The 15124-nt window shown below is 41.5% G+C and overlaps 1 protein-coding gene across 1 annotated transcript in view; it reads left to right on the forward strand.

Moving 5' to 3' along the window:
- Nucleotides 1-1010: 1010 nt before the first annotated feature.
- Nucleotides 1011-15124, forward strand: part of hsd17b4 (hydroxysteroid (17-beta) dehydrogenase 4) — a 121640-nt gene continuing 107526 nt past the window's right edge. Inside the window, exons 1-3 of the mRNA XM_072281451.1 lie at nt 1011-1208; nt 5450-5503; nt 11686-11793. Of these exons, the coding sequence (XP_072137552.1) occupies nt 1151-1208; nt 5450-5503; nt 11686-11793 (220 nt within the window). The 5' untranslated portion in view covers nt 1011-1150. The remainder of the gene's footprint in view (nt 1209-5449; nt 5504-11685; nt 11794-15124) is intronic.

Raw genomic sequence — 15124 nt, forward strand, 5'->3', positions numbered from 1 at the left:
GTTTTGGAGATTGGGATTGTCTGAGTCAATTGTGGTTGAAATTTGGGGAAACAACAGTAAAGAACATAAAATAAAATTTTATAGCTCTTGTCAATACATAACACCTGATATATTGGAAAGGCTGGGCGGAAATGGGAAAAATTAGGTTATATGGTGTGGGGATTTTAATGCTCATAGTACTCTGTGGAGTAGAAACGACACAAATGTGAGTGGGATGGTAATTAGAAACTTTCTGGAAGGAAAGTGTCTGGTGTGCCTGAATGATGGCCAAAGTACAGTAATAAATCTATTTAACATCTCTGTTTCTGCCAAAGATCTTGCACAACTATCTGAGGACATAACAAATGTGTGTAACTGGGAAGTATATAATGATACAACAGTGGGGAGTGATCATTTCCCCATAATATGTACAATGGGAATCGATGCATATCAGAGAAAAGGTTCTAATCCCCAGATGGAATTTTTAAAAAGTAAATTGGGATATATTTGATGCTTTATGCGTAAGTGGATTTCCTAATAATTTTGTAAGGATATCGAGTTGAGTAAGTTGTGCCCTGCACTCAGCTCAAGAGCTAAGAAGTCAATTCCCAGATCACTGGGAGATAATAAACGGAGAGCTGCACGAATGGAAGTAAAGGAGCTGTGGAGTGGAATAAATTGCTGTATCAAGATCTTTGGGACAGACACAATTTAACATGGGAAGTTTGTTCGGATATCACTGCCAACTAATGTATATTAGTAAACAACAGGAATTCTGCAGATGCTGAAAATTCAAGCAACACACATCAAAGTTGCTGGTGAACGCAGCAGGCCAGGCAGCATCTGTAGGAAGAGGTGCAGTCGACGTTTCAGGCCGAGACCCTTCGTCAGGACTGTATATTATATTAGTGTCTATTCGACTCTTGTTTGAGGTTTTTTCTGGAGGGAGGGGAAACTTAGTAGGTATATTTCCTGTCTCTTTGCTCCATACTCGAATGCACCTTATGTTGGTTTGCCAATCACCATTAAACTTTACAAACAGAAGAAGTTAACGCTGACTGACCACGTCCCCCTTGGTTGGCGATGCATCGCAGTTTGGAACTACACCACCCAGGGTGCAGTGCGTGTCAGTATTGCGTCTGCTCAGCGGCGTCCGGCTCAGGGCTGCGAAATGGTCGTTCCTTTGCGCTTCGACGGAAAGGTGGTACTGGTGACGGGGGCTGGAGGAGGTCGGTAAATGTCGGTGTACTTTGCGTTTGCTGAGGTTTACAAAAAATGGTTCTGCATGTTAGGAAACGGCGAAGTGTTGAAATGAGGGAGCCAGAGCAGCTGGGCCGAGGTTAAAGGCTGGCAATTTGCAATCACTGATAGTGCTCAGGGTTTACAAACTTGCATGAATTCACTACTTTTAGTTTTTATTTGCTTTTCTTTGATGATAGTATGTTTTTTTCCCCAAATCCATGTATTCTGCTGATGTGTGTTGTCATTTTGAGTTTAAAATGGCACTTTCTGCTCGTTCTGTTTATTCGAAAACATAAGTACAGCTCTTTGCATTTAAACAGGTTCATTAACTATTCTGGAAACATCACTAAGCTAAAAGCTGTACGTTTGGCCTTAACATTTACCTAGAACAAATAATAAACACAACAAGTGATGCAAGGAATTGACTCCCCAAGAAGCTAATTTATCTTTTAAAACATTAAACATACAAAATAAGTGGTACATTCTTAGGCAGTTTCTTGTGATTGAGGATGACATCTGCTCGGTTATGGGGGTTCTGGAGAGGCCAATGTGGTATCCAGTGGCAGGACAAGAGGTAGGTGGTAGATAGTGTTCCTTTTGCTTGTTTTGTAGGGCTTCTCTGTGCTTGTAATGCAGTGTTGGGAAGGTTCAGCAGGTTGGCCAGCATCTTTGTGGATAGAAGCAGAGTTGACCTTTCATCAGATGATCTGCTGGAAGAGCTCAGCAGATTGAGCAGTATCTGTGCAGGCAAAGAGGTGGCTGACAATTCAGGCGGAGACCCTGCATCAGGACGTTGGCTGTGTACTTGCCTCTGCAGATGCTGTTTGACTACTGAGTTTCTCCAGCAGTTCTTGCTCCCAAGTTCCTCTACCTGCAATCCTTTTTGTCACTTTTAATTAGACAATCTTCAAATAAAAGAGGACATACAACTTAATGTTAGCAAGCTGGTAACAGTTGCAGGGGTTCCAATTTACTTTTAGGAAATTAACTTTTTTGCTTTAATTTTTTTTTAAATTAAGTATGCTTTGTTTCATAGTGATTCCAGGAATGAGGCACTTCGGTTAAGTAGCCCATAGTTCCTGCTTGTTCCGCTCTACTGAACTTGTATCCTTGTATCTTGACTCCATACTCTATTAAGTCTCTTCCCACTGACATCCTTGCATGCTTTCCACCACTTGATCAGCTTTTAGTACTCTGGCCCCTAACTGCCTCATTTTCACCATGGATATGTGGTCCTTGTATGCTTTCACTCACCCCTCCCCCTTTAGGAAGCTCTTGGGGCTCTCAGTTTCTTTCTGGATAACAGACCCAACTAGCTCCTCCACCTCTAACCTCCTCCATCTGGCACAACTGATGTTTACGCTCATTAACTCTTTTGGATCCTTGCACTTTCTCCAGACCAAAGGTGTTCCCACGGGCGTGCGTATGGGCCTGAGAAATACGTGTCTTATTGTTGGCTATGTGGTGCAATGCCTTTTCCAATTCTACACCGGCAATGCTCCCCAACTCTTTCTCCACTGCACTGACAGTTGCATCAGTGCAAAGCTCGTCAGTTGCATCAACTTCTTTTTAAACTTCCACCCTACCCTCATATTTACTTGATTAATGTCCAACACCCCTCTCCTTTCTTCATCTCACTGTCTCCATTTCAGGAGACAGAATCCCACAGTTACCTTGACTATGTCTCTTCCCACTCTGTTGCTTGTAAAAACATAATTCCCTTTCTCTATTCTTCTGTCTGTTACAGAAAATGGGATCTTCCGTCTTCCTCACTGCACATTGCTAAAGATGGAGCCCTCACCCGTATCTTCCCTTACCTCATTACACCTTCCTCCCCAGCCCCCCATCAGCCTACACAAGCTATCCTCTGCATCTTCCATTATCTCCAGTGGCATCCCACCACCAGGCACTCTTCCCTGTACTCCAAGCGCCATGTCCTGCAGGGAACCCTCTCTCCATGACTCCCTTGTCTGCTCCTCCTTCCCTTTCCAGGCTCTTATCCCTGCAACTGGGCTGAGTGTTGCACTTCAGTTCTGACGAAGGGTCTCGGCCTGAAACGTCGACTGCAACTCTTCCTAGAGATGCTGCCTGGCCTGCTGCGTTTACCAACAACTTTTATGTGTGTTGCTTGAGTGTTGCACCTGCCCCTCTGCCACCTCTTATCACCAGCATTTGTGCACCTAACAGTCCTTCTAGTCCTGGCCAGCTACTTTAAATTCATTTCTCAGTCCCACACCAACATGTATGCCCAGGGCCTCCTACCCTGCTGAGTTGATCCTGGACACAAATTAGAAAAACACCATCTCTAATTCCACTGTGGTAGTCTCCAAACTGACAGCACAGATGTTGATTTCTCTAACCTTTGGTAACAATTCCCCTCTGACCCTTACCTTTCTTGATCTGATTGGCTCCTATCACTGTCTTTCTCCTCCCCTTCCCTATCTGCCCATCATCCACACAATCCTCTCCCTGATTTCCTTCTGCACCTGCTTCCCTTTATTTCATGGTCCACTGTCCTCTCCTATCAGATTCCATCTTCAGCCCTTTGCTACTTCCACCTTTCACCTATTTGCTTTATTCCCACTCTTCTCCCTTCATCATCCGCCAATTACACCCAACCCCTCGGCTGGATCTATATCACCTGCAACTCTTGCTCTACCCCTTCTCCCTTCCCCCTATCTTTTTATACTGGCCACCTCCTTTCTTACTTTCCAGTCCTGATGAAAGGTCTCAACCTGAAATGTCACCTGTAGATTTCCCTCTACAGGTGCTGCTTGACCTCTTGAGTTCCTCCAGGTTTTTTGTGTGTTGTCGTCATCTGTAGTCTCTGGTGTCTTTAGTTATGTGGAGAGACTGGGAAATCGAGTTTTACCATAAACAGGTAGTGCACTGATGGAGGTATTTAAGGGCATAGCATTGAAGACAAAGAGAACTTGATTTAGTTGATGGAGAAGTCGAGTGTTAGGGGAAAAAAACAGAGAACAAACGTGTTTAGCAAAAGAACCAAAACTGACATGATCTATTTACACAATGAGTGGTCAGTGGTTGGAATGTATCATCAGCATCTCCTAGTCTCATGCTGAAGTCATGTCTCAAAGCAGTAGTTGTCTGAATGATGTTTATAATTAGCTAGAATGTTTGTGAATGATTTAAGTGAATTGTATTGCTTGAGTAAAGGATTGTATTTTCTTCCATTCACAATTGAAATTGAAGATTTTAAACTGTAGAGCAGTTTTAACATTACAATAACCAATAGTGTGTTCATAGAACTTTATTGTTTTAGTATCATCTTACTTTCTTTCTTGTAATAAGTTTCACACTCCATTTTCCAGCTTATGGTTTTTAATATGCTAGATAATTATCATGATAAATGTTACTTCTCAAAGTAATTGAAATTCAATTAAAAGGAAGTCAGAGGAATTAGATATGGAAAGAGATGGTTTGGGATGAGGATTGATGTGGACTACTACCTACAGTATCAGTCTCCTTGTTTAAGGATGCATTAATGTATTCCAAAAAAGGTTCAATACATTAAAACCTGGGATAGACAGGGAAAGGTTTGAAGAAGCTTGTTTTGTATCTGCTTAGTTTAGAAGAGTGAAAGATGATGTAATTAAAACACACATTCCTGGGAGATCTTAAGAGTGGATGTAGATGGTGGCAAGAACATGACGACCTTTCGCAAGAATTAAGGAAAAGAGAACAAAATGGACAGGGAAAAGAACCAGAACTGACATGAACAATTCACACAGTAAGTGATTCGTGAATTGAATATATTGCCGGGGTAGTACTGGATGAAGAGTTCTAAAAGGAGTAGATGAATTTCTGAAAGGAAATAATCTATAAGGCTTTGGGAAGAGGTTGGGGGATTGGAACTGGCTATAGTTTTTTTTTCATAGACATCTGCAAAGACCAGTGGGGGGGGAAAGATTCTATGTTTCTATCATCCAGTGATGTGTGTGATCAGTTCCTAAGTTTTAGTGACAGAAGAAAATAATTTCTGTACTCTATCAGGTCATTAGGCATCTTCATTGAATTGCCCCAAAATCACTCTGCTAGCCAAAAGACTGCAAGCATAATTTATACATTTATACAAGTGGCTCATTGGGCCAGCTGCTTAATTGGGCCAAAGTGTACTGGTCCCACTGTGTTTCAATTAATCAAACTCCACTGTATAAAAATGTTTTTGGCTGCTCGGCTTTTCAAAGTTTACTTTTTGTTTTTAAAGGTTTGGGAAGAGCTTATGCATTATTATTTGCGGAAAGAGGAGCTTCTGTTGTTGGTGAGTGCTCTTGAAGGTCAGATTCCTATTCCCCATAATGTATATTCTGTGTTTTAAGTTGGTCCTAAATACCCCAGATCTTCTGAGATGTTGACTTGCTGGATTGTGCTGCTGTGGGCATGAAAAATGACTGATGTTTCAACTGAGAAACCATCTTCCATGTACTCTCAGCATTGGTGAGTTCCATTTGCCTGTATGACTTTGGAAGACACAAGTAAAACCATTACGATTGTTAGTGCTGTTTGTGCAAGCAATGCATTTTCTGCAGTCAAAGTAAGAATGTTGGTCAATTTTCTTCCACCTGCAGTTGTACAGGGCCCTGGTGAGACCACACCTGGAGTATTGTGTACAGTTTTGGTCTCCAAATTTGAGGAAGGACATTCTAGCTATTGAGGGAGTGCAGTGTAGGTTCATGAGGTTAATTTCTGGGATGGCGGGACTGTCATATGTTGAAAAATTGGAGCGACTGGGCTTGTATATACTGGAATTTAGAAGGATGAGAGGGGATCTGATTGAAACATATAAGATTATTAAGAGATTGGACATGCTAGAGGCAGGAAACATGTTCATGATGTTGGAGGAGTCCAGAACCAGAGGCCACAGTTTAAGAATAAGGGGTAGACCATTTAGAATGGAGTTGAGGAAAAACTCTTTCACACAGAGGGTTGTGGTTCTATGGAATCCTCTGCCTCAGAAGGCAGGGGAGGCCAATTCTCTGGATTCTTTCAAGAAAGAGTTAGATAGAGCTCTTAAAAATAGCGGAGTGAAGGGATATGGGGAGAAGGCAGGAAAACGGTACTGATTGTGGATGATCAGCATGATCACGGTGAATGGCGGTGCTGGCTCGAAGGGCTGAATGGCCTACTCCTGCACCTATTGTCTATAGTCTCACTGCTTGCTCGGGTGAGATTTTATTAACATTTTAGCACAGTTCAAAATTGAGCCAGGGTTTCCTGGTCTCAGTGCCTTAAGTTGTGTTCTCAAAGCAGTAATTCTCTGAATGCTGATTATAGTTAGATAAGACTGCCAGTGAATGATTTAATTGTATTGTTTTGCTTCAGTAAAGCGCTGTATTTTTTTCCTTTCACAATTGCAATACAAGATTTTAAACTGTGGGGCAGCTTTAACATTGTAATATATAAAAACCCGATAATATGTTCATATAACTTCATTGCCTTTTGGTATATTGTTATTTTCTTAAAAATGCTTCCTTCTAAGTTTTACACCACATTTTCAGCTTCTGGTTTTAATACTGAATTAATTATGTAGATATTGTTATTTCTCAAGGTGAATGAAATTCCATAATAAGGAAGTCAGCTGAATTATAGAGGGTATGGACCAGAGAACATTTGTTTTATTTGTCCTCATTGAAGGATGAATGTCTTGGGAATGAGTGTAGTGCACCTTAACCAGAATGGTATCAAAGGGATGTAGGTGGGTTAAGTAAGTGGAAAAAGATCGGCAAATGGAGTATAAAGTGGGAAGTATATATGACATTTTCCATTTTGATAGGATTTTTTAGTCGGAAAAAGAAACACGAGTTCTGAGGTGCAAAGAGGTCTTGATATTCCAGTGCTAGGATGCACATGGCAACAAGTAATTAGGACAATGTTGTTTACTTCGAGGAATTAGATTATGGTTTGAGAAGGGATGGATGAGACGACAGATAGAGTACTACCTCAGCAGTGGTTCTCAATCTTTTTCTGCTCATGGCCCACTTGTGATTTTCATTTACTCCCATGAATCCCACCCTCCATAGTTTCCATTAGTTCCTAATTTTTTTTTGGTCAACTGTACTAACTATCCTAATATACAGTCCATATTTCTGTTTTAGCAGGTTATAGGTATATGTTAAATATAATTTTACAGGTGTATATGAAAAATAAAATTATTTCAAAGCTCTGAATTGGATACTTTATAATATATATGATATTCTTTTAACAGCAATGAAAAAGTGTTTAATATTGTTTGGGTATTTAGTGAGATCCTTGTGACTGATGCAAACTAGCTAGTTTTTTGAATATCTGGTTGCAACTTGGTTAAAGATAATCAAAGATCATCTCTTTTCACAACATCAAAATAGTACGAGCTTTTGATAGCAGATGAAGAGCTTGACTAAAACCACACTCAGTTAGATGAGTGTTGGGAAATCCACTTATAAACAACTTTGCTTTCTCTCAGAACATCACTAATTATCCAGAAATTTTGCTTTCTGTATTCGAGTTTTGCTTGAGTTGTTATATCACTTTGAAGCTCAATAAGACATTCTTGCGATGTGGTGTCAACATCATTCACATTCACCTCAAATGGATCCACCACCCAATCTGGAATATGCATCTCCAGTAGGCCTCTGAACTGAAATTCCTTATCAGTGTGCAGTTGTTTCAAATGATCAAGATAAATAACCAGATCATCATTTGTAATTCTATATTAAAGTGGCCAGTGAAAGGAATTCCATAAACTTGTGACGTCCAATATTGCTGCTGAAAAGTTTGAGTTTTCCAAGGAAAGTGGTAATAGCCTCCTTGCATGATATGAGATTACAGAATTTTCCTTGTAACTGTTTGATTAATAAATTCAGTTTTTCAAATATATCTGACAGATAAAATCTGTCACACTTAGCAGCAATTTGTTCTCTAAGATGTTTATCACTTAGAAATACTGCAGTACTATCCTAAAGTGCAACAAAGCAGCAAGGCTTTTGATTACCTTTTGATTACCATCAGAGCTCTGTATGCATTAGTAGCCATTCAAAATCTTCAGTTTTCCTCACAAAGTTGATGGAAAAGACTATTTTGAGCCAAACCCCACGCCACCCCACCCATGTAATTCAAGAGCAGGGAGGTCATGCTGCAACTGTACAGGGTACTGGTGAGGCCACACCTGGAGTACTGTGTGCAATTCTGGTCTCCATACTTGAGGAAGGATATACTGACTTTGGAGGCAGTGCAGAGGAGGTTCACCAGGTTGATTCCAAGGATGAAGGGGTTAACCTATGAGGAGAGATTGAGTCGCCTGGGACTATACTCTCTGGAATTCAGAAGAATGAGAGGGGATCTTATAGAAACATACAAAATTTTGAAAGGGATAGATAAGATAGTAGGAAAGTTGTTTCCATTGGTAGGTGAGACTAGAACGGATAAGCAACCTTAAGCACAAATGATTTTCTGGCATGCGTTATTCATTAATATGAGGCAAAACATAACTAGATGTATTTAAATGGATAATTCCCATATTTCAAGTTATTTTTATGGCATTTATCTGGCCCACCGTCCGCTCATTAATACGCGATCCGGCCCACAGAGGCAAAAAGGTTGCCGACCCTTGGACTAGAACTAGGGGACATTGCCTCAAGATTCAGGGGAGAAGATTTAGGATGGAGATGAGGAGAAACTGTTTTTCCAAGAGAGTGGTGAATCTGTGGAATTCTCTGCCCAGGGAAGCAATTGAGGCTTATTCACTAAATATATTTAAGATACAGTTAGATAGGTTTTTACATAGTAAGGGAATTAAGGGTTATGGGGAAAAGGCAGGTAGATTAAGGGCTTAATTAGGAAAGGGAAAAAGATTATGAGAGAAAGCTGGCAGGGAACATAAAAACTGACTGTAAAAGCTTTTATAGATATGTGAAAAGAAAAAGATTGGTTAAGACAAATGTAGGTCCCTTACAGTCAGAAACAGGTGAATTGATCATGGGGAACAAGGACATGGCAGACCAATTGAATAACTACTTTGGTTCTGTCTTCACTAAGGACAACATAAATAATCTTCCGGAAATAGTAGGGGACCGAGGGTCTAGTGAGATGGAGGAACTGAGGGAAATACATGTTAGTAGGGAAGTGGTGTTAGGTAAATTGAAGGAATTGAAGGCAGATAAATCCCCCAGGCCAGATGATCTGCATCCCAGGGTGCTTAAGGAAGTAGCACAAGAAATAGTGGATGCATTAGTGATAAGTTTTTCAAAACTCTTTAGTTTCTGGATTAGTTCCTGAGGATTGGAGGGTGGCTAATGTAACCCCGCTTTTTAAAAAAGGAGGGAGAGAGAAACCGGGGAATTATAGACCGGTAAGCCTGACATCGGAGATGGGGAAAATGCTCAAGTCAGTTATCAAAGATGTGATAACAGCACATTTGGAAAGCGGTGAAATCAGACAAAGTCAGCATGGATTTGTGAAAGGAAAATCATGTCTGGCGAATCTCATAGAATTTTTTGAGGATGTAACTAGTAATGTGGATAGGGGAGAACCAGTGGATGTGGTATATTTGGATTTTCAAAAGGCTTTTGACAAGGTCCCACACAGGAGATTAGTGTGCAAACTTAAAGCACATGGTGTTGTGGGTATGGAATTATTGTGGATAGAGAATCGCTTGGCAGACAGGAAGCAAAGAGTGGGAATAAACGGGACCTTTTCAGAATGGCAGGCAGTGATGAGTGGGGTACCGCAAGGTTCAGTGCTGGGACCCCAGTTGTTTACAATATATATTGATGACTTAGACGAGGGAATTAAATGCAGCGTCTCCAAGTTTGCGGATGACACAAAGCTGGGTGGCAGTGTTAGCTGTGAGGAGGATGCTAAGAGGATGCAGGGTGACTTGGATAGGTTAGGTGAGTGGGCAAATTCATGGCAGATGCAATTTAATGTGGATGAATGTGAGGTTATCCACTTTGGTGGCAAGAACAGGAAAACAGATTATTATCTGAATGGTGGCCGATTAGGAATAGGGGAGGTGCAACGAGACCTGGGTGTCATTGTGCACCAGTCATTGAAAGTGAGCATGCAGGTCCAGCAGGCGGTGAAAAAGGCGAATGGTATGCTGGCATTCATAGCAAGAGGGTTCGAGTACAGGAGCAGGGAGGTACTACTGCAGTTGTAAAAGGCCTTGGTGAGACCACACCTAAAGTATTGTGTGCAGCTTTGGTCCCCCAATCTGAGGAAAGACATTCTTGCCATAGAGGGAGTACAAAGAAGGTTCACCAGATTGATTCCTGGGATGGCAGGACTTTCATATGATGAAAGACTGGATCGACTAGGCTTATACTCACTGGAATTTAGAAGATTGAGGAGGATCTTATTGGAACGTATAAAATTCTAAAGGGCTTGGGCAAGCTGGATGCAGGAAGATTGTTCCCGATGTTGGGGAAGTCCAGAACGAGGGGTCATAGTTTGAGGATAAAGGGGAAGCCTTTTAGGACCGAGATGAAGAAAAACTTCTTCACACAGAGAGTGGTGAATCTGTGGAATTCTCTGCCACAGGAAACAGTTGAGGCCAGTTCATTGGCTGTATTTAAGAGGGAGTTAGATAAGGCCCTTGTGGCTAAAGGGATCGGGGGTATGGAGAGAAGGCAGGTACAGGGTTCTGAGTTGGATGATCAGCCATGATCATACGGAATGGCGGTGCAGGCTCAAAGGGCCAAATGGCCTACTCCTGCTCCTATTTTCTATGTTTCTATGTTTCTAGATGGAGCTGAGTTTACAGACAGATCAGCCATGATCTTATTGAATGGTGGGGGAGGCTCAATGGGCCGGATGGCCTACTCCTGCTCCTATTTCTTATGTGCACATACTCATAGACTAAGCTGTTTTGCTGCCTCATTTTTATCATTAGCATATTTTCACATTTGTTTCGTTCGGGTTTCAATTAAATTACATATATTTGTTTTTTATTTATATATTTTAGTAATATTTCATTAAAACAGCAAACTTATCATGGTCCATTCAGAAACTCTTGTGACCCCTAGTTTCTTCTATTTTTTACTTGTGGCCAGTACGACATCGGCATGGCTACCTGGGTGTCCATATGGCCCACATTGTGAACTACAGATGTACATGTTAATCTCTTTATTTAAGGAATAAATGATACATTAGATCCATTCTGAAAAATGTTTAGCAGACTTGGAATAGACCAAGATATGGACTGTATTTGCTGGAGTTTAGAGGGATGAAAAATGATATAATTAAATTGAATTTAGATGAGGAGATATTATATTTTAATTTTAGGAGATGTACAGAGATACTGTTAAAATGAAGTATACGTTTCTAAATTTCCTAAAATATTTTTTTTAGGAATGGGGAGTTCAGGGATTGAACTTGCTACTCTTGCTTATGTGTCCCTGCCCACATCATAGAAGCTTGAAATAATGCTTTCTGTCTGTAATATGTATCATTTTTTTTTCTCTTCAGTAAATGACCTTGGTGGTGACATCAAAGGAGAAGGCAAATGTTCATCTGCTGCAGATAGAGTGGTGGAAGAGATAAGGGCAAAAGGAGGCAATGCTGTGGCCAGCTATGGTATTGTGTTTATCTTTTTTTAATTTCAGTTTAACAAGTTCCCTTATTTTACTGTAGAAATGCATCAGTATCTGTTTCCTGACTAGGCTGTAGAAGATCATAACAGTTTAACTACCAAGAAAAATATATTTGAGACAATTTAACTATTCTTTTTAACTATCAACGTACAACAAATTGCAGCTTTTGTAAATGTCCTAATTATATCCATTGTTCCCTCTAAGGTGTGCACATCTTTTGCTACTAGCGCGCAAAGGAATTTGAACTGCGCAAAAAAGGTTGTAACCCAATACCTCATTGGTATGTTAAGTATGTTTTACGATTGTATGCAATTACATTCCCTTTTCTGGTTTGTCATGTGGACGGTGTTGACAACTTGGAGTTTGCGATGACTGTCTGCAGTTTTTAGAACTGGCTTATTTATACTCCTTTTATTGAAGGAGGAGGAGAAGATGGCAGCGCGATGCAGTGCGCATGGCCACTCTGGTGAATGATATCTGTAATCTGTCAAGTAGAGTACTGTGCACAATTCTGATTTGATGGAGACAGACGTGAGAGTATGGAAGAACATCTGGAGAAACTTCTGAAATGCCCGCTTCGCTGCCGCTGCTATTGTGTGGTCCGGAATCTCCGGAGGAAAAGGCCCCGAATCCTCGGCTATGCTTGTTTTGGCGGCCGGGGTGGGGACCGAGGCGCTCGGCAGAGGATGGTGCTCGGGAGGCTGTATCGGAGGGGCTGGTTGGAGGCTCGAAGTTTTCGGATGGATGGACTCAGTGTCGGCTGTTGTCGGGTGCTTCCAATGGATTGGCAGTTGTCGGTGCCTGGAGGTTTATGGCAGGGAGTTCCTCCCTTTTGTCGCCTACTATCAGGGACTCGGGGGTCAATCGGGACTTGGAGACTTTTTTTTTACTGTGCCCATGGTCTGCTCTTCATCAAATTATGGTATTACTTTGCACTGCTGTAACTATATATTATAATTATGTGGTTCTGTCAGTGTTAGTCTTTGGTTTGTCCTGTTTTTCTGTGATATCACTCTGGAGGAACACTGTATCATTTCTTAATGCATGTATGCATGTCTAAATGACAATAAACAAGGACTGAGTGTTATCATAATCTAAATTATTCAGTGCGCACATGTTGTTGTCACTGGGCAAAAAAAATGCACAGCACAAGATTGTTGCGCACACTGGTCATTACAAATGAGAGAGAACATTGATTATATCCTTGATAGAATTAGGCTTGAAGTCTTCAGTGAAGAATGATTTCATGATGTTGTAACAATAGGTTGTGGTCATACTGTTGCGGTTTTATTTTTGGCATAGTTTTTTTGCTTATTGTTTGTTTACCTTACTTTGCTATTTGTAGTGGGGGAAAAATTACCAGTCTTTCAGTCAATTAAAACAGAAAGTAGTGACAATGTTGATTGAACACGGCATTTTGAAAATGGTATGGCATGCAGTCTCTTCTGACTTTACCAATAAAAGGGTGAAAATTCTACTTTTTTTTCCATCCGTATTCTTGGTGTTGCAAAAATTGCATTTGGGTAGGTAATTGAGCTAGATAAATTCTGGCTAATACTTGCTGTTAACTAATTTGTAAAGAATGTGTCTGAATAATGTTGTTTGACAGAGTGTAAATTCTGCCAGGATGACTTTACTTTATACTTTATTGTCGCCAAACAATTGATACTAGAGCGTACAATCATCATGGCGATATTTGATTCTGCGCTTCAAGCTCCCTGGAGTACAAATCGATAGTAAATATTAAAAATTTAAATTATAAATCATAAATAGAAAATAGAAAAGGGAAAGTAAGGTAGTGCAAAAAAAAAACGAGAGGCAGGTCCGGATATTTGGAGGGTACGGCCCAGATCCGGGTCAGAATCCATTCAGCAGTCTTATTACAGTTGGAAAGAAGCTGTCCCCAAATCTGGCCTTACGAGTCTTGAAGCTCCTGAGCCTTCTCCCAGAGGGAAGAGGGATGAAAAGTGTGTGGCTGGGTGGGTTGTGTCCTTGATTATCCTGGCAGCACTGCTCCGACAGTGTGCGTGTAAAGTGAGTCCATGGATGGAAGATTGGTTTGTGTGATGTGCTGGGCTGCGTTCACAATTCTCTGCAGCTTCTTCCGGTCTTGGACAGGACAACTTCCATACCAGGTTGTGATGCACCCTAGAAGAATGCTTTCTACGGTGCACTTATAAAAATTAGTGAGGGTTTTAGGGGACGGGCCAAATTTCTTTAGCTTTCTTAGGAAGTAAAGGCGCTGGTGGGCCTTCTTGGCAATGGACTCTGCTTGGTTGGACCAAGTCAGGTCATTTGTGATATTGACCCCAAGGAACTTAAAGCTTTTGACCTGTTCCACTTGAGCACCACCGATGTAAATGGGGTTGTGCGGTCAGCTACTCCTTCTGAATTCAACAACCAATTCCTGCGTCTTGCTGACGTTGAGGGATAGGTTATTGTCTTTGCATCATGCCATCAGGTTCTTAATTTCCTCTCTGTACTCAAACTCATCATTACCCGAGATGCAGCCTACAATTCTGGAGTTAACAGCAAACTTACATATTGAGTTCGATGGAAACTTTGCTACACAATCATGGGTGTACAGTGAGTACAGCAGGGGGCTGAGTACACAGCCTTGTGGGGCACCAGTGCTCAGAGTGATTGTGGAGGAGAGTTTGTCCCCTATTTTTACAGCCTGGGTCCTGTCTGTGAGGAAGTTGAAGATCTAGCTCTAGATCTGAGTGCTAAGGCCCAGGTTCCGGAGCTTAGGAATCAGTTTATTTGGAATGATGGTATGGTTGGAATGAAGGCAGAGCTGTAGTCAATGAAATGGAGCCTTACTTATGTGTCTTTATTCTCCAGGTATTCTAAGGAGGAATGTAGGGCCAGAGAGATGGCATCTGCCTTTGACCTGTTGCTCCGGTAGGCGAATTGCAAAGCGTCGAGGTTGACCGGTAGACTGTGGTTGACGTGTGCCATAACCAATCACTCGAAGCACTTCATAGCAATTGATGTCAGAGCCACATGTTGACAGTCATTCAGGCATGCCACCTTGCTCTTCTTCGGCACCGGAATTATCGTCGCCTTCTTAAAACACGAGGGGATCTTAGACTGAAGCATGGAGCAGTTGAAGATGACAGCAAACACTCCAGCTAACTCGCTTGCACAGGCCCGGAGAACCCGTCCCGGGATGCCATCTGGGCCCGTTGCCTTCTTTGGATTTATCTTCAGGAAGGCCCTTCTGATGTCCTCAGTGATGATGAATCTTGATGCCACCAGGTCGGGTTCATCTGGAGGGAGGGGGACGCTCCTCTTCTGTTTGAATCTCGCGT

Source organism: Mobula birostris, chromosome 17 (assembly GCF_030028105.1).
Source record: "Mobula birostris isolate sMobBir1 chromosome 17, sMobBir1.hap1, whole genome shotgun sequence".
Lineage (NCBI taxonomy): Eukaryota > Metazoa > Chordata > Chondrichthyes > Myliobatiformes > Myliobatidae > Mobula > Mobula birostris.